This window comes from Eleutherodactylus coqui, chromosome 1 (assembly GCF_035609145.1).
Source record: "Eleutherodactylus coqui strain aEleCoq1 chromosome 1, aEleCoq1.hap1, whole genome shotgun sequence".
Taxonomy (NCBI): domain Eukaryota; kingdom Metazoa; phylum Chordata; class Amphibia; order Anura; family Eleutherodactylidae; genus Eleutherodactylus; species Eleutherodactylus coqui.
In genome coordinates this window covers 476,245,914-476,264,442 of record NC_089837.1, presented here as the reverse complement: position 1 = coordinate 476,264,442, position 18,529 = coordinate 476,245,914, and the positions used below count along the sequence as shown (strand labels likewise).

General features: G+C 46.0%; 1 protein-coding gene across 2 annotated transcripts; it reads right to left on the bottom strand.

Moving 5' to 3' along the window:
* Window positions 1-5,437: 5,437 nt before the first annotated feature.
* On the bottom strand, window positions 5,438-13,058 carry LOC136586395 (retinol dehydrogenase 7-like). Of its 2 annotated transcripts, none has more exons than XM_066584463.1 (5): window positions 12,969-13,058; window positions 9,902-10,245; window positions 9,052-9,310; window positions 5,968-6,131; window positions 5,438-5,885 (listed from the first exon to the last, which is right to left on the bottom strand). In XM_066584463.1, exons 2-5 carry the CDS (start codon window positions 10,212-10,214, stop codon window positions 5,665-5,667), a joined length of 957 nt encoding a protein of 318 aa, XP_066440560.1. In that variant the 5' UTR covers window positions 10,215-10,245; window positions 12,969-13,058; the 3' UTR covers window positions 5,438-5,664. The 2 variants fall into 2 exon arrangements, with proteins under 2 accessions (XP_066440560.1, XP_066440568.1); XM_066584471.1 differs by having other exon boundaries at window positions 9,902-10,167; window positions 12,969-13,048.
* Between the last annotated feature and the right edge of the window lie 5,471 nt (window positions 13,059-18,529).

The following is an 18,529-nucleotide window of genomic DNA, read 5'->3' as shown; positions in this document are numbered from 1 at the left end:
TCACAGTGAAATGATTAAAAATGAAATTTAATGTAAAGGGATATTCCCCACAAGAACTTGTTCATGTCATGCAGAAGCCCATCTATTGAAAGAAATACCAGAGCACTGCAGTAGAAGTGGCAGCCTGAGCGAAAAGGGATACCCGGAGAACAAGGCCTTTTTGACATTTTAAAAACAGTGAATAGGGAGTTCTGAAAGGGGCATTCTGGCAATTCAAGGTGAAAGTAATATTCTTTATAAGGCGAAAACATATAATTTTACAATATAATACTATAACTTGCTTTACAAAGATGAAGACATTGCTTTATCTGTGATATGCCCCCTGCTTAGTTCTCCATTGTTGTGCAGTAGTCATGACCTGTATGCTGCACTGTTTTACTGGTCAGGCATTTTTATTGCCTTCAGATTCTGTAATGAGATGTAGTTTGTGCACCCCCTGGTGGCCACTTTTAATAACAATGTGGAAAAGTGAAGCTGGCTGGAAAGCAGCGGAGATCAGTTTGATGATTTAGATAGATGTTTGGAATAATGGCAATAAATGGAAACTTTAGGGAAATTTGGAAAGTTTTGCCCAGTCTCTGGAATACCCCTCTAAATTATGCTAAAAAGCAAGTGTACATCTTAGAGTCAAACAAATGATTCTTATTCATAGCAGTCCCCCACACATGTGTTCAGAATTTATACACACTCGCTTTGTAAGGTTCTGAGGACATATGTGTCATTTATACTATAAATTTCATTTTTAATCTTTTACCTGAGTGCTGGAAGAATTTATTTGTTTTTTTTTTCTGGAGTTGACATATCCACCAGTTAGCCTAACTAAAGTGCACTGCATCCACAGGATAGTCCACCATTCTGGATCCCCAGCTATGCACTGAGTCACTGTGCTTGTGCACTGAGCTGATTTCTGCAGGAAGCAGACAGCTCCAGTCTCACTGCAGTGGCCAGCCTTGGTATTGTATGCAAAGCTCTAATTCACTTCAATGAGGATGTTGCTTGTAATACCAAGCCTGGCCACTGCAGTGGGAACAGATGTGTCTGCTTTCTGCAGAAATCAGTTTAGGACACAAGCACACTAATCCAGCAAGCAGCTTATTAAAGGATTCCCTGCAATCTACTATTGATGGCCTAATAGTTTGCAACTGAACAACCCGCTTAAGGCTTTTCAGTCTATCATTTAAAACCCCTAAACAAAAGCATATAAATCCTGCAGCACATTTATCAAGACAGTGTCATATATTCATGAAGATCCTACAATATGTCAATCAATGTCCTGCAGCACATCAATCAGACTTTGTAGAACATCCCTCAAAACCCTAAAACACTGAATAATCTGCAATATGCCTTTCAGAGCCTGACCTTACAATGCCTTTTTTATTGTTTTCTCACCACCTTGACCTGATTAGACATGTTTTCTCCATGTGTCCCAGAACTATCTTTTGGTCCTGAATACGGCGGCCGCTGCATGGGATCCTATGGCAGCCAATGACAGCAGCCGGAGAGAGGGGGTGAGAGCGAGTTTAGCTCTCTTCCCCTCCAGCTGACTGCAATATGAGGGGGTGGGGCGGGGGTGGAGCTAAGCCTCCTCCCATTGCTGGCCGCAGACAAGGGGCGGGACGTGGGCGGAACTAGGCTCCCATTGCAATTAGCCTGAGGAGAGGAGAGAGGAGGTGAGACGGCGAAGGGGAGGGAAGGGGAAGGGGCAAGGGGATGGCAGCCTTGGCGTATATGCGCCAGGGCCCATGCTGTCTGAATGGGTGCACAAATGTTAGATTTGTGCGCCAGTTCATTAATTTTTACACACTACACTTAGCGTATATCGGCTGGCCGTGAATATATACTCGTGTGAAAGAGACCTAAGCTAGTTGAAAGTTAAGGTCCAGGATGCGATAGTGAAAGCATATTTAACACCATAAAGAACCAGCAAGTGAAAATCAATGTACAGCCTGTTAGGAAATGTAATATAATTACTCCACCCAAGAAGGTGTGCATGTATATATATATATATATATACACACACACACACACACACACACACACACACAATATATACATACGCATAAATATAAGAATAAAAACCTCTATCGGAAAGCTATGTCATAAAACACGACGGAGGGAAAAAAAGTGGGGGGGAGATAAGTTCCCCAGGAGGGAAGGCAGGGGAAAAAATAAGTATAGAACATCTATATGGGCTTGTATGACAGGAATTGTGTGTTTGCAATGGGAGGCGGTGGGACAGGGGTAGAGCCAAGTTCAGCCCGCCCCGCCCTTTTCTATTGCAAACTGTAGCAGGGTCAGGGAGGGGGCGGAAAGAGGGTGGAAAGGGTGCGGGAGCTCAATGCACTAGCTCCCGTCCCATCCTGCCTCCTTCCCTTGCAGAGAAGGGCAGCGTATATCGGTCAGGCTTGAAAACCCAAGCCCTTAGATAGCTATTCTTGGTGTTTGATCTATGCTTGTTGATGCGACTTCTCAGGGTCTTGGTGGTGCGTCCAATATATTGAAGTTTGCAAGGACATTCTAGTAGATAAATTGCGTACACAGATAAGCGATTTAAAAACTATTCTCGTACAGCTCGTAAAACTAGATCTTTTGTGGCAGATATTGTCACAACACATGCAATTTCTCTTGCCGCATTGGAAACATCCAACCATTTTAGGAAGAAGGGTTCTCTCCTGTAACAGATGTTGGCTGCTGGTTTTACGGTTACTAGGGGCTGAGGAGGTGTTGAGAGTGCGCTCTCTTCTTAACGTGATGCGTGGTTTAGGTGGTAGATGACAAGAAAGAAATGGGTCCTGTAGCAATACTGGCCAATATTTCTCTAATATTGTGCGCACCCGAATGTGACAAGGGTTATAGGTGGTGATGAAATTATGGTGCAAATCAGGGAGATGCTCCTGCTCTGCAGAATGGAAGGTTTTGATTATTACTATACAATTCAGAGAAGGCACTAATCACTGGTGTTGTGTACTACAATCAGTGTAAGCATGTTAGGTAAAAGGTACATCTATGGGAGGTGAGAAGCCAAGATGGCACGGCGCTTGGGTGGCGGCCGAAGGTATTACAGCAGGTACTAAAATGGCCGCAGAGACATGGCCTGACTAAGAGTACTATGAAGCCAGACAAGCATCTAGCCACGCCTTATTCCATGTGCAATGCCAACAAGTCCCTCATCTGACACATATCTACCAGTATGGTACTTGTCACTCCTTCTATAAAAGTTAAATTCAGAGCTCCACCGACATTATCCCATCGTGTAGGATCGGGGTAAATATGATGACCTCTGGCAATTTCAGGGCTGTCATCAATAGCGTTCCCCAGATTCACCAATACTCCAAAAAGAAATGCTATTCCTGTAATTTTGTCCTTACTGAGGAGGTCCATGGGGAAGGGGTGTGGATTTCGTCACCGGGTTGAGACAGAGAAACCCTAATATGGACCCCCCTTTGTAGCAGGCTGCACTAGAACCCCCTCAGCACACTGTCCCTGCTCTGCCTGTGTTACCTTTTTACTGTGAGATTGGGGAATCCAGGTCTGCCTTTCAGCAATCTTTATTGCAGTAGGAGTGGTGAGGAGTACCTGGTCAGGTCCTTCCCACTTTGGGGTCTTTCAGTTCTTTTTCTTTTATCACCTTGATTAGAACCAAAATCGCCTGGTATTATTTCCCTTAGTAATGCTGTAGCCACTGTGGCAGCATCCGCTGAACTGTGGGAAACACTTCTATCCACTTGGCTAAAGCATCTATGATAACTAGGCAGTATTGCTTACCTTCACATTTGTATAATTCTATGTAGTACATACAAATGTGTTGGAAGGGATACTGAGGTGTAGGACAGGGTCCCCTCCTGGTCTTATATTCCCTTGTGCATTGTGTGTAGCACAAATAATACAAGACAAACAAAAATTTTTTAGAGTAGTTTGTAAACCCATAGGCTGTGAATACTTTCAATATGAGTGCTACCATCCCCCCTGTTGAGACATGACGAAGGCCATGGCTCAAAACTGCTGCACATCTGAAGAAAGATTCAGGTAAGATAGGTTTTTTAATGTGGAGATATACAACCCATCAACAAAGAGAGTGCCTTCAGCATCTACAAGAGATACATCCTGCAGATCTGGTCTGGGTAACACCTTATGTGCCATCTCTCCTACACAGTTATGTGGAGTACCGTCTGAAGGTAAATGGATGGAGTGTAGTAAATCTCTCCATCGTTAGGTGTGGCTGTGAGAGCAGTAGTGTCCTGCAGGAGGGATGTCTGAAAGGACTAAGATATGAGTATAACCAGCTGTGTGTGGTACTTTCAGTGTGAGTGGGGGAACAGCACTATAGTGGCAGAAGATTTGACTGCTTCAGCTGCCACTTGTACACAGGGTGGGAGCGCTCGGCCACTGGATCTAGTCTGCAAGAGTAGTATGCCAGCAGTCTATTTCCCACCGTGTTCCTGAGTTAAGGGAAGGGTATGTGACCTCTGTCTTGAGTCAGTTAGAAAGGGCTTGTTGTAGTTTGGCAGCCCCCAAGACTGATGTGCCCACCAGAGTCTGTTTTAACCTCACAAAGGCTTCCTCAGAGGGTGCATCCCACTGGATCCTGTCAGCTGCACCAGTGGTTCATCATAGATGAGTCTGGTAAAAAGCAGTCAGAGATGCATAATTTGGGATCCAGGCTCTGCAGAAGCTTGTCATTCCTAAAAAGGACATAATTTGCTTGTAGTTTTGGGACCTCCAGAATTGCTTGCCTACCTTCATCTGACAGGTTATACCCCAAATATTTAACAGTTTACTGACATTATTGGAGTTTCTACCTGTTTACTTTATGGCCTTGCTCTTAGAGAAACATCAAGAGTGCGACTGTGTCTCCTATACAGTTCTCCTCACTGTCTGCTGCTACCTATCAATGTAAAATCTCAGTGTTTTGCAGATGCTGTGTGATAGAGTAGCCCAAGGGTTCGCTTACACCAAATGATACTTCCTTTGAATGAGCGAACAATGGCAGCATTTGCTTAGGCACCGGTTCATACAGACAGATACATCGTTGGCTCGCTGAAGCGAGAAATCATTCAGGGTTCACATTCACTGTACAAAAGTGAATTAGAATGACTAAACAATCAGTATTTAATTTGAATGATTAGTGAACGAGCCAACAATGATTTTTATGCCTGCATAAAATGAACAATGAACAAAAAGCGAATGATTTATCATTCGATCATTGCCTGTGCTTACACGGAGCAATTCATTTTCGCTCGTTTGAATGATGCATTCCGTGTAAAAGGGCCTCAAGCTATATTAACCATTTGAACAAGTGTCACAGAATACCCAAGACTTTCACAGACCCATGCCCACAATTACATTAGACCCTATTTTTCAATTTTATGTGTTGTATATCTGCCTCATATAGATGTGATGTATTCCTACTTAGAAGAACTGAAGCAGCACAATCCGATATAGAGTATGAATTTATACAAATTATTAAGCAAGAATTCTTCCTAAACCTTTATCACAATTATACACATTATCAGAGAGACATCAGTGGGGTGAGACAACCCGGGCACCCAATAAGGAAGAGAATGAATCAATCTTAGGTCAGACTTAATAGAAATGAACACAACTCTCCACTGAAATTCCCCCACTGGTGACCTTTATCTCATGTGTGATTGAGGTATCAAAAGTCTATCTGAGATGGTATGCTGGTTTAGGTAATGATCGACAGAGCAGATAATCAGATAAGACAGTAGGTAGGTAAGACACTGGTATGTAAAACAGTTTGCCATCCAGGCCCGGAGAATATCTTGTCCAGGGATGGACAGCAGTCAGGGCATGCTCCATACAGTCTATGACATAGTAGAGCCTGGGGTTGGATTTGGCAAGTTGATCGGTCATGTTGTCGACATCTGTGTGTATAAGTACAACATACATAAGTCAAACATTGCAGACATAGATAACATAAAAACCTATTCTAATAGGATAACTCACATTTCTGGTAGTAGTGTTCACCATAGTAATCTTTGATTTGTGAAGGAAGGTTTGACCACAGATGCTCCACAGCCTTCAAGTGAAGTTCTAGCAACAAAATTTGTGTCTTGAAACCACCCGGTTCGATTATTGAAACCTTCACTCCAAAATCACGAAGCTCCCTTCTGCAAACAGGTTAGAAAACATAAGAGAACTACTTCAAATTATATCCTCAAGTTCATAGACAGATGATTCCAAGTGTAATCATAATACATCGCAATACCCGATTTTTCAATAATTGCAGTTGGGTTAAAACTACAACTAGGATCTTAAATGGAGTTAATTAAAATGTTCTATGAGAATAGTGAGTCAACTGCAATCAACGCCCTTCAATATCAGCCCTTTTTTCATCTTCACCTTTCAAGCTTTTTATTTTTCCTGACGTAGCTCTATGAGGGACTGTTACTCTGCAGGAGAAGTGGTCTATTTTTTTAATGGTACCATTTTTTTGTAGCATATAATAGATTGAAAAATGTCACATTTTTGAAATGGAGTGAAAACAAGGAAACATGGAAAACAAGCCACTGCACACCTTTTTTTTAAAGGGGTTTGCTTTTGTGGCATTCATGGTGCAGTAAAAAGGTCATTATTACTTTAAAAAAGGGATGATAAACCATAAACTTGTAGTCTTGTGCATTACAATGCAACAACACACCCACTTTGTCTACGACATAGGACAAGAGTATATATAGAAATACCCTGTATCAATTAACAACACACAAATATAAAAAAACATACATATAAAGGAAAGACTGTGTCCACACAATCGACTATACATGGGAATAGGAATCCCCGCATGAAACATTTGAGCGAAGTCTGACTGGGAGGACAGCCATAGACTCTCACCTTGGATTTAGAGCCACCACCACAACCAGCTCCAACACTCCATAATCTACAACTCTGCTGCTACACACCTGAAAACCAGGGTTGCCTATCCCCCACCTCTCCCTACTCCCTCTTTACCCACCTAAAGATCCCCCCCCCCCCCCCGATCTTCCTTCTCTTCTCTTATTGTTGTTCATAATTTTTGTTAACTAATTAGTTTATAGCCCGTTGGGGCATATATTTGTTATAACAGATTGTCTACTCAGAAAACAAAAAAAAGAAACTGCCTTAGATGCAGAGAACACAGATGAATAACGAAGACAGACTGAGTATATGTTAATTACTACTTAAAAAAAAAAATTATAAAAAAAGAATTTTGCTTTTTATCTTTATATTCAAATCCCTGTATCTTTTTTCCTTTTTCTGTGGATGGGGGTAACAGAGTGCTTGCTTTTTGGGGGCGAGCTGTAATGTTTACTGCTACCTTTTTTGGGGAGATGTGGCTTTTTTTTATTATTATTTGCCTTTACCAGGCCAAAAAGTTTAGGCCAACCATTTTTTTTTTTACTTTGAAACCAAAGTAATAGTGCAAAAGTTTATAAACAGAGGTTGCAGAACTAACATTGTCAAAACTGTTGGGTCAAGTCCATGTGCATACAAAGAGAATAGGATAAACAGTGTTTCACATATATCAAGAAACAATTTAACTTCTAAGTAGGAGAGAAAGACAGGAGAGAAAGACCCGAGAGGAAATTCAAAGCCATGCGTCTAGGGCTCCTAGAAAAAAAGCCTTCTCCCGACGAGTTGAAGAGTCTGTCTGATATAACAGAAATAATATCTGAAATCGTATTTTCTAAACCAAAACATGGGAATGTCAACTGAAAAATTAAAAAAAATGAACTCCAAGGTGCTCAATAGAGAGAAGCAAACCAACCGGCAATTCTTTTTTATACTGTGAGGCCTTAGTCACACGGGCGGTTTTTTGCGCGATTTGCGGATCGCATGACGGATGCGCATCCGCAAATCGTGTGACCGGGGCCAAAAAAAAATTTAAAAAAAAGCCCGAAAAATCTGCTCCTAGCCACGTTTCATTAGAAACGGGCTGGAGCTGTCCAGCGTATTGAATTCAATGGAGCCGGCAATACAGCCGGCTCTATTGAAAGCAATGCGGGCGAGCGCAGGATGAATTGTCGGGAAGGGCTTAAAGGGGTTGTCTCGCGGCAGCAAGTGGGGTTAAGCACTTCTGTATGGCCATATTAATGCACTCTGTAATATACATCGTGCATTAAATATGAGCCATACAGAAGTTATACACTTACCTGCTCCGTTGCTGGCGTTCCCGTCTCCATGGCTCCGTCTAATTTCGGTGTCCTCTTGCTTTTTTAGACGCGCTTGCGCAGATGGGTCTTCTCCCTTCGGCTCCGCTCGGCAGCAGCGGCGTTTTGGCTCCGCCCCCTTGTACGCGTCATCGCATAGCTCCGCCCCGTCACATGTGCCGATTCCAGCCAATCAGGAGGCACATGTGACGGGGCGGAGCTATGCGATGACGCGTACAAGGGGGCGGAGCCAAAACGCCGCTGCTGCCGAGCGGAGCCTAAGGGAGAAGATCCATCTGCGCAAGCGCGTCTAAAAAAGCAAGACGACACCGAAATTAGACGGAGCCATGGAGACGGGGACGCCAGCAACGGAGCAGGTAAGTGAATAACTTCTGTATGGCTCATATTTAATGCACGATGTACATTACAAAGTGCATTAATATGGCCATACAGAAGTACTTAACCCCACTTGCTTTCGCAAGACAACACCTTTAAATATATAAGCCCTTCCCTGCAATTCATCCAGAAAAGTGTAAAAATAAAAAAAAAATCTATATACTCACCTTGTCCCGGCAGCAGCTGAGCCAATCAGGGGCAAGTCTGACTCACACCCCCCTTCACACCCACTGCAGGCCGGCCGCTCTGAACTCCGTCTGCCGGGACAAGGTGAGTATATATATTTATTTTTACACATTCATTAATTGTTCTGTGTTTCGCATTCCTATGTGAAGGACTGAACGATTAGTGTTTAAACTGCACCATAATTGCACGAGCCGGTTTTTATGCCGGCTGACACTGAACGACGAATGAGAAGCGCACAATTTCGCTTATTTGACTGGTTTTCTGAACAATACATTCCGTGTAAACACAGCATTACAAAAGTTAGAATGTCCTAGACACTTACCTGAGACTATCAGACAAGGCTTCAACTCCAAACTTAGATGGACAATATCCTCCTCCGACAACAGCCAGTCTACCGCAGCAACTAGAAACATTTACAATCCGTCCTCTAGCTTTCATGATAAGAGGCAACAAGTTCACTGTCACATCAAAGGGACCCAGTAAATTTACATCCAGTATCTTAGCAAAATCTGCTTTGGTTTGCCATGCATTAGGAGCCATTGGAACTCCAATACCAGCATTGTTCACAAGACCCCATAAACCTGAAAAATATAAAGATGATGGTAAATGGCTACTTAGAGGGAAGCTATCACTTCCAAACAACTCCATTAACTAAGTTAAAGTGCTCAATGGGAAGGGGACGAGGGTCTGGGGGATGTATGGCCTTTATACTCACCTGCTTCCCTGTTCTCACGATGTCCGCAAGTGAAGGTCACAGACAGCACAAAAATCTGACAATTTTCAGACTGCAGTGCTCATAGTCTACCATAGACTTCTATGAGAGAGCATGCACACAGTAGTCTGAAAAGAGTCCAATTTTTGTGCGGCACTCAGACTTCACCAGAAACAGTGCTAGAAATGGAGAGCGGGTGAGTATAAAAGAATACATCCCTGTCACCTCTCCAAACAGCACCATACCTTAGTTTATGGTTCTGGTCGGAGGTGACAGGTTCCTTTTAATAAATGTACATTCTGATATAGTTATACAATTGGTCAGTTTACATCAATCAGTAGGATATGCACCATTTATGAAGCATATTAAGGTTTATGCTTGTGTAACATGTTAGACCAGTAGGACGTTCTGACCAAGACGTTTTAGTAATTTATATATGTGAAGTATTGTTTTAGCTTACCTGCATCTCCAACAATATCAGTGGCCCACTTGGCAGCTGAGCTCACACTTCCACTGTCTGTAACATCTAATATTACAGTTTGCAGTCGACTTGATGCCTCCTTCTTCAGGTTTTCGGCCCCTTTCTCCATTAGGCATGCTGCCAGCACTTTCATTCCACGTTTGTCCAGTTGTTTGGCCAACAGGTTTCCAAATCCGCGATCACATCCGGTAATGAAGACATATTTATCAGAGAGATTCTCCAGGATGTGACTCTGTCTGTACCATCTGTAGAGGAGAAGGAGACCCACGAACACCAGCAGGGGGAGCCACATGACAGAATGTGACAGTATGTCTCACGGTTACCTAGAAAAACAATGTGATTACTGCTATCCATCATATTTTTATATCTAATGACCACATTCAGTTCTTTGCACCAGAACAATGCTGATGTTCATTAATAGTCATGTCTTTCTGAATTATTAGTACAAGTAAGTCTGTGTCACCCAAAATGCTGACAAGTGGATCTTGGAAAGTTGGGTTCCTTAGAAAATCTACAGTAATATGCTGAGTCTTCCGATAAGTTTATCTTCTAGGGCATGATTTATTTGAAATGGCAAGTAGATTGTTAAAGGGACTTACCATTGTTTACCACTCTAAGAGGGGCCTCACACAGACGGATTATACACTGGAAAAAAAGATAGTTCTGTATCTATCTTTCGACCAATATATGGCGGCGGCTCCCATAGACTACTATGGGAGCTGGGAAAAAAAGGGAGGGGAAGGCATTTTAGCAGCGCCCAATGCAGGGAAAAGCTTACAGGTGCCTCTATATAGGCATTGGAAGTCATTCTGAGGATTTATGCCAAGTGAGGGCTTTCCGGAGGGCAATGTTTTTTTTTTTTGCTATAAAAGTTGCTTGTGTCATGTGAATGGATGAGAAAACGCTAAATAAGTGCAGGACTTGGAAATTCGGCTGTTTATCTAATTTTATGACATGGCCAAGAGAACGTAAAAACACATGCAGTCGTGTGAAAGCGCCCTCAGGGCCAGATCCCGAGGAGCCACACAAACCTGTTGTGGAAAATTTTCAATGCCATTGAACCATAAGTTGAGCCCCGTGCCGCTAGAACTTGTGAAATATTTTTGCTCGCATCTTCAAAAGGATACTTCTACAGTTAATAAAACTGGAATCATGAAGGACTATAACAAGCGAATGGAGTGTTTTCCTTTGCAACAAACAGACATGTTGAAGTATACCTCAAAGTTGCGAACAAAAAGGTCTTGCAGGAAGAAGCACAATTTGGCTCTCAAGTCATCATTACGAAGACCCCTGAGTGCGTCATTGGGGTTCAGCAGACCAGAGGTGACAGGGTCATGTTCTGGGGAGCATTTTCCTGGCATGGCCTAGAACTGTTGGCCATTACACCACAATTCTTGAATGGTGAACGCTCTCACTTGACTTCTCAGTCAGACAGGTTTCACATGGCTGAGAAAATCATGTGAGATTTCTGACACAACGAAGTGATGTGAGGCGGCTTTGATATAAAAATGCCTTGTATCCCCCCCAGATATGGCACTTGCCCATGTAAAGTTAGCCTCAGAATAATGTAACAATTGCCCATAAGACAAAGGAGAGCCAAAACAGGTTTCCCTAATTTTTATTAAATATGTTAACTGTTAGGGAAACCTTTTTTTTTTGGCTCTCCTTTGCCTTATGGACAATTGTTGAATAATTAATTTATCACATTTCGTTTCCCTGGACTCTTTTTAAGGCATTAGGCCTTAGTCACACGGGCGTTTTTTCACGCGATTTGCGCATCGCATGACGGATGCGCATGCGCAAATCGCGTGACCGGCGCCCAAAAATCGGCCCAAAAATCGCCCGAAAATCTGCTCCTAGCCGCGTTTCATTAGAAACGGGCCGGAGCTGTCCAGCGCATTGCATTCAATGGAGCCGGCAATACAGCGGCTCCATTGAATGCAAGCGCTGCGGGCGAGTGTGGGATGAATTGTCGGTAAGGGGTTAAATATATAACCCCTTACCTGCAATGCATCCTTAAATGTGAAAAAATAAAAAAAAAGGATGTACTCACCAGCTCCCGGCAGCTGGAGATCCCGGCGGTCGGCCTGCAGTGGGTGTGAAGGAGGTGTGACTCAGGCTTGCCCCTGATTGGCTCAGCGCTGAGCCAATCAGAAGCAAGTCTCAGTCACACCCATTCATGAATTCATGAATGGGTGTGACTGAGATCAGCCTCTGACAATTGACAATTCATCCCGCGCACGCCGGCAGCCCATTGCTTTCAATGGAGTCGGCTGTATTGCCGCTCCATTGAATTTAATGGGCAAACATTGTTCTTCTCTGCCACAGCTGTTCCAGCTGTGGCAGAGAAGAATGATTTGTCTTCTGTATGTTCTCAATGGGGTCGGCGCTGCTGCCGCCGGCCCCGTTGAGCGCATATAGAGAAGAGAACAGGAATCGCAGATTGCAGATAGGTGCGATCTGCGATTTCTGTTCTCTAATTTATCGGACGAGCGCATAAAAAGCGCTCATGTGTCCGATACCATTGCAAAGCAATGGTTTTAAAAAGTCGCCGGACGCATGCGCATGCGCAAATCGCGGCAATAAACGCCCGTGTGACTAAGCCCTTAGGATGATATAATAGACACTTGGAACAACAGTCGGCCAGAACCATATTTTGCCCAGCTACACTATCACTGCCTATTGGCCTTTTTTCTCCCCTGTTACTTTCTTGTTTGGTTAGTAACTGGTTGATAAATATTCATTGATACATAGTAATAAACATAATATTTACTTGAGTCAAGTAACAGTAATAACAATAGAATATGTAATTTACATTGACACATTGTAATCCTCACATCACCAGCTGTTATATTATATGGATCTCAATATATACAGAATAATGTAAGATATCAGCTCTATACCTGATATACTGCAGCTAGTCGCTCAGAAACTCATTTACTTAAGTTATGACTTACAAAGGAAGTAAGTTGTCAGTGTTCACAGTATCTACCTACCTAGCAAGACCCTATATTATTATTCTAGACACTTACTACATAAAGCTCACCTCTATATATAAGGATTCTATAGGGGATCCCGTCCGGCACACGTTCACTTCTCACTGGGAGCACAGAGGGCTGTTATTCCTTATAAATAGCATTGCTGAAGCAGAGCTGGGAGGGGTATAACTGGAGATTACACACTGAATAACTCACATAACGGTTGTGCTCCAGATGTGTTCCATTTACTGTGTTTTACAATGTCACACTCTTCCAATTGCATATTTTCGTACCTCCCATAGATTTCTATGGAAGTTTTGCTGAGCAAAATCCAGGAATAGAGCAGGAACTAATTTTTGAACTCAATTGTGAAAATAATCCCATGGAAATCAATGGGTTCTATTCTCCGTGTTTAGTGTGCGCAGATGTTGCATGCGCAAATACCTGTGCAAACATGGTTGTGTGAAAAAGCCTTAAATATGCTGAAAATTCTGCACCAAAATGTGCATGTATATATGTGGGCAATGGAACAGAAATTGGTAGCAGCAGATTAAACTGTGTCTTTAGGTGCATCTTAAAGACATATTCCACCTGTGAAAGATCCCTTATTCTGTGCATTTTCACAATATAACGATGGTGTTCACTGTGTATTGGATTTAAAACCTCTACACATCTACTTTGGTCTGGTTTCACATGGCTGAGAAAATCTTTTGAATTGAGTCATATACAGGAGCGATGACACGCTCTAACTTTTCACGTTCCTCGGAACGCATCGCCCATTGATTTCAATGGGATCTTTAATGCCTTGCATGGCTCTTGCATGCCGTGCAATGTCCATGCAAGTGCGATGTGAGGTTTCCCATTGAAAGCAATGTAAAACACTTCTGACACTATCGCGCGCGAGAGGCGTTTTTTGCCTAAAAGGAATGGCTGGCGGTGATTGGTTCACGAGCGCCGTTGCTCAGCCAATCAGAGCCCAACGTTTGATGAACCAATCACAGTCATTCATTCGTTCAATGGCTGTGATTGGCTAAGCCGCGGCACTCATGATCCAATCACAGCCAGCCCTTCCTGGAGTCGGGGATTTTGATAATCCAATCCAGGAAGGGCTGGCAGGAGACTAAAACAAGTGCCGGAGGTGAAGAGGAGACGCGCTCCGAAGATGACAGCGCCTCTTAGGTGATGTATTATTATTAGAGATGAGCGAACGTATTCGTCCGAGCTTGATATTCGTGCGAATATTAGGGTGTTCGGGATGTTCGTTATTCGTAATGAACACCATGCGGTATTCGGGTTACTTTCACTTCCTTCCCTGAGACGTTAGCGCGCTTTTCTGGCCAATTGAAAGACAGGGAAGGCATTACAACTTCCCCCTGTGACGTTCAAGCCCTATACCACCCCCCTGCTGTGAGTGGCTGGGAAGATCAGATGTCACCCGAATATAAAAGTCTGCCCCTCCCGCGGCTCGCCTCAGATGCCTTGTGAGTTAGATGAGGGACAGTGCTGCTGGTACCGGAGCTGCTGTAGGGAGAGAAATAGCAGTTAGTGTAGGCTTCAAGAACCCCAAAGGTCCTTATTAGGGCCAGTAATACCTGTGTGTTGGCTGCTGTTAGCAGTGACTTTTTTTTTTTTTTTTCTCAAAATCGCCTCTGCAGAGCGTTGCACCCGGCATTAGGGACAGAAGTGTTGGATAGGCAGGGAGAGTGTTAGGAGTGAGTGTAGCCTTCAAGAACCTCAACGGTCCTTTCTAGGGCCATATTTAACCGTGTGCAGTACTGTGCTGGCTGCTGTTAGCTGTGCTGCATATTTTTTTTTTTCTCAAAATCGCCTCTGCAGAGCATTGCACCCTCCATTGATACTACAGGGAAAGAATTGTGTAGGCAGGGCCACAACACAGTTATTATTCATTGAATATACGCAGTGGGTCCTTTTGGTGTAAAAAAAGGGAAAAGAAATCTATTTGTCCTGCCTCTGTCCGTCCTAAGGGCTGTGGACACGTGTGAGCTGCGTGTACAACGTTAAAAAATCTGACGCACCCAGCTACGGTTTACTGCTGGTTTCGCCATTTGCTTTCCTTAATTGGGAAAAAAATAACTGCTCTGCCAGAGTTAATAACTCTGCTACCCTCAAGTTCTGTGACACATTAGCAGGGCCACAGCACAGTTATTAAACTTAGATTATTCATTCACTAGAGGCAGTGGGGCGTTTCGTTTTCAAAAAAGGGAAAAAATTATATTTGGCCTGCAGTCTTGCGCCAATTTATTTCCTGCCTGTGAAATCAAATCACTGGTAATACAGCATGCTGAGGGGTAGGGGTAGGCCTAGAGGACGTGGACGCGGCCGAGGACGCGGAGGGCCAAGTCAGGGTGTGGGCACAGGCCGAACTCCTGTTCTAGGTGTATCGCAGCCGTCTGCTGCGCGATTAGTAGACAGGCACGTTTCTGGCGTCCCGACAGTCATCGCACAATTCATGGGTCCACGTGGGAGACGGTTATTAGAAAATGAGCAGTGTGAGCAGGTCCTGTCGTGGATGGCAGAAAGTGCTTCGAGCAACCTATCGTCCACCCACAGTTCTGCGCCGTCCACTGCTGCAAATCCGAATCCTCTGTCTGCTGCTCCTCCTTCCTCCCAGCCTCCTCACTCCACTACAATGACACATGCTCAGGAGCAGGAACACTCCCAGGAACTGTTCTCGGGCCCCTGCTCAGATTGGGCAGCAGTGGTTCCTCTCCCACCAGAGGAGTTTATCGTCACTGATGCCCAACCATTCGAAAGTTCCCGGGGTCCGGGGGAAGAGGCTGGGGACTTCCGCCAACTGTCTCAAGAACTTTCTGTGTGTGAGGAGGACGATGACGATGAGACAGTTGTCTTGCAGTGAGGTAGTAGTAAGGGCAGTAAGTCCGAGGGAGCAGCGCACAGAGGATTCGGAGGAAGAGCAGCAGGACGATGAGGTGACTGACCCCACCTGGTGTGCAACGCCTACACAGGACAGGTCTTCAGAGGGGGAGGCACGGGCAGCAGCAGGGCAGGTTGCAAGAGGCAGTGCGGTGGCCAGGGGTAGAGGCAGGGCCAGACCGAATAATCCACCAACTGTTTCCCAAAGCGCCCCCTCGCGCCATGCCACCCTGCAGAGGCCGAGGTGCTCTAAGGTCTGGCAGTTTTTCACAGAGACGCCTGACGACCGACGAACAGTGGTGTGCAACCTTTGTCGCGCAAAGCTCAGCCGGGGAGCCACCACCACCAGCCTCACCACCACCAGCATGCGCAGACATATGATGGCCAAGCACTCCACAAGGTGGGACGAAGGCCGTTCACCGCCTCCGGTTTGCACCCCTGCCTCTCCCCCTGTGCCCCAACCTGCCACTGAGATCCAACCCCCCTCTCAGGACACGGGCACTACCGCCTCATGGCCTGCACCCACACCCTCACCTCCGCTGTCCTCGGCCCCATCCACCAGTGTAGTTCAGCGCACCGTCCAGCCGTCGCTTGCGCAACTGTTGGAGCGCAAGCGCAAGTACGCCGCCACGCACCCGCACGCTCAAACGTTAACCGTCCGCATAGCAAAATTCATCAGCCTTGAGATGCTGCCGTATAGGGTTGTGGAAACTGAGTCCTTCAAAAGTATCATGGAGGCGGTGGCCCCGCGCTACTCAGTACCCAGTCGCCACTACTTTTCCCGATGTGCCGTCCCAGCCCTGCACGACCACGTCTCCCGCAACATTGTACGCGCCCTCACCAACGCGGTTAGTGGCAAGGTCCACTTAACAACGGACACGTGGACAAGCACAGGCGGGCAGGGCCACTATATCTCCCTGACGGCACATTGGGTGAATTTAGTGGAGGCTGGGACAGAGTCAGAGCCTGGGACCGCTCACGTCCTACCCACCCCCAGAATTGCAGGCCACAGCTCGGTGGTGGTATCTGCGGAGGTGTATGCTTCCTCCACTAAAGCACCCTCCTCCTCCTCCGCAACCTCTGTCTCGCAATCAAGATGTGTTAGCAGCAGCATGTCGCCAGCAGTCGGTGTCACGCGGTGTGGCAGCACAGCGGTGGGCAAGCGTCAGCAGGCCGTGCTGAAACTACTCAGCTTAGGAGAGAAGAGGCACACGGCCCACGAACTGCTGCAGGGTCTGACACAGCAGACCGACCGCTGGCTTGCGCCGCTGAGCCTCCAACCGGGCATGGTCGTGTGTGACAACGGCCGTAACCTGGTGGCGGCTCTGCAGCCTCACGCACGTGCCATGCCTGGCCCACGTCTTTAATTTGGTGGTTCAGCGCTTTCTGAAAAGCTACCCACGCTTGTCAGACCTGCTCGTAAAGGCGCGCCGGCTCTGCGCACATTTCCGCAAGTCCCACACGGACGCTGCCACCCTGCAACATCGCTTTAAGCTGCCAGTGCACCGACTGCTGTGCGACGTGCCCACACGGTGGAACTCTACGCTCCACATGTTGGCCAGGCTCTATAAACAGCGTAGAGCTATAGTCGAATACCAACTCCAACATGGGCGGCGCAGTGGGAGTCAGCCTCCTCAATTCTTTTCAGAAGAGTGGGCCTGGTTGGCAGACATCTGCCATGTCCTTGGTAATTTTGAGGAGTCTACCCAGGTGGTGAGCGGCGATGCTGCAATCATTAGCGTCACCATTCCTCTGCTATGCATCTTGAGAAATTCCCTGCAAAGCATAAAGGCAGCTGCTTTGCGCTCGGAAACGGGGGCGGTGGAAGACAGTATGCCGCTGGATAGTCAGGGCACCCTCCTGTCTATTTCTCAGCGCGTACAGGAGGAGGAGGAGCATGAGGAGGATGAGGGGGAAGAGACAGCTTGGCCCGCTGCTGACGGTACACCGGCTGATTGCCTGCCATCATTTCAGCGTGTATGGCCTGAGGAGGAGGAGGAGGAGGAGGATCCTGAAAGTGATCTTCCTAGTGAAGACAGCTATGTGTTGCGTACAGGTACCCTGGCACACATGGCTGACTTCATGTTAGGATGCCTTTCTCGTGACCCTCGCGTTGCACGCATTCTGGCCACAACGGATTACTGGGTGTACACACTGCTCGACCCACGCTATAAGGAGAACCTGCCCACTCTCATTCCCGAAGAGGAAAGGGGTTCGAGAGTGTTGCTATACCACAGGACCCTTGCGGACAAGCTGATGGTAAAATTCCCAGCCGACAGCGCTAGTGGCAGAAGGCGCAGTACCGAGGGCAAGGTAGCAGGGGAGGTGCGGAGATCGAGCAGCATGTACATCCCAGGCAGTGCAACAGTCTTTAAGGGCCTGGACAGCTTTATGGCTCCCCACCAAGACTGTGTCACCGCTCCCCAGTCAAGGCTGAGTCGGCGGGAGCACTGTAAAAGGATGGTGAGGGAGTACGTAGCGGATCGCACGACCGTCCTCCGTGACGCCTCTGCCACCTACAACTACTGGGTGTCGAAGCTGGACACGTGGCCTGAACTAGCGCTGTATGCCCTGGAGGTGCTTGCTTGTCCTGCGGCTAGCGTCTTGTCGGAGAGGGTGTTTAGTGCGGCTGGGGGAATCATCACAGATAAGCGTAGCCGCTTGTCAACCAACAGTGCCGACAGGCTAACACTCATCAAGATGAACAAAGCCTGGATTTCCCCAGACTTCTCTT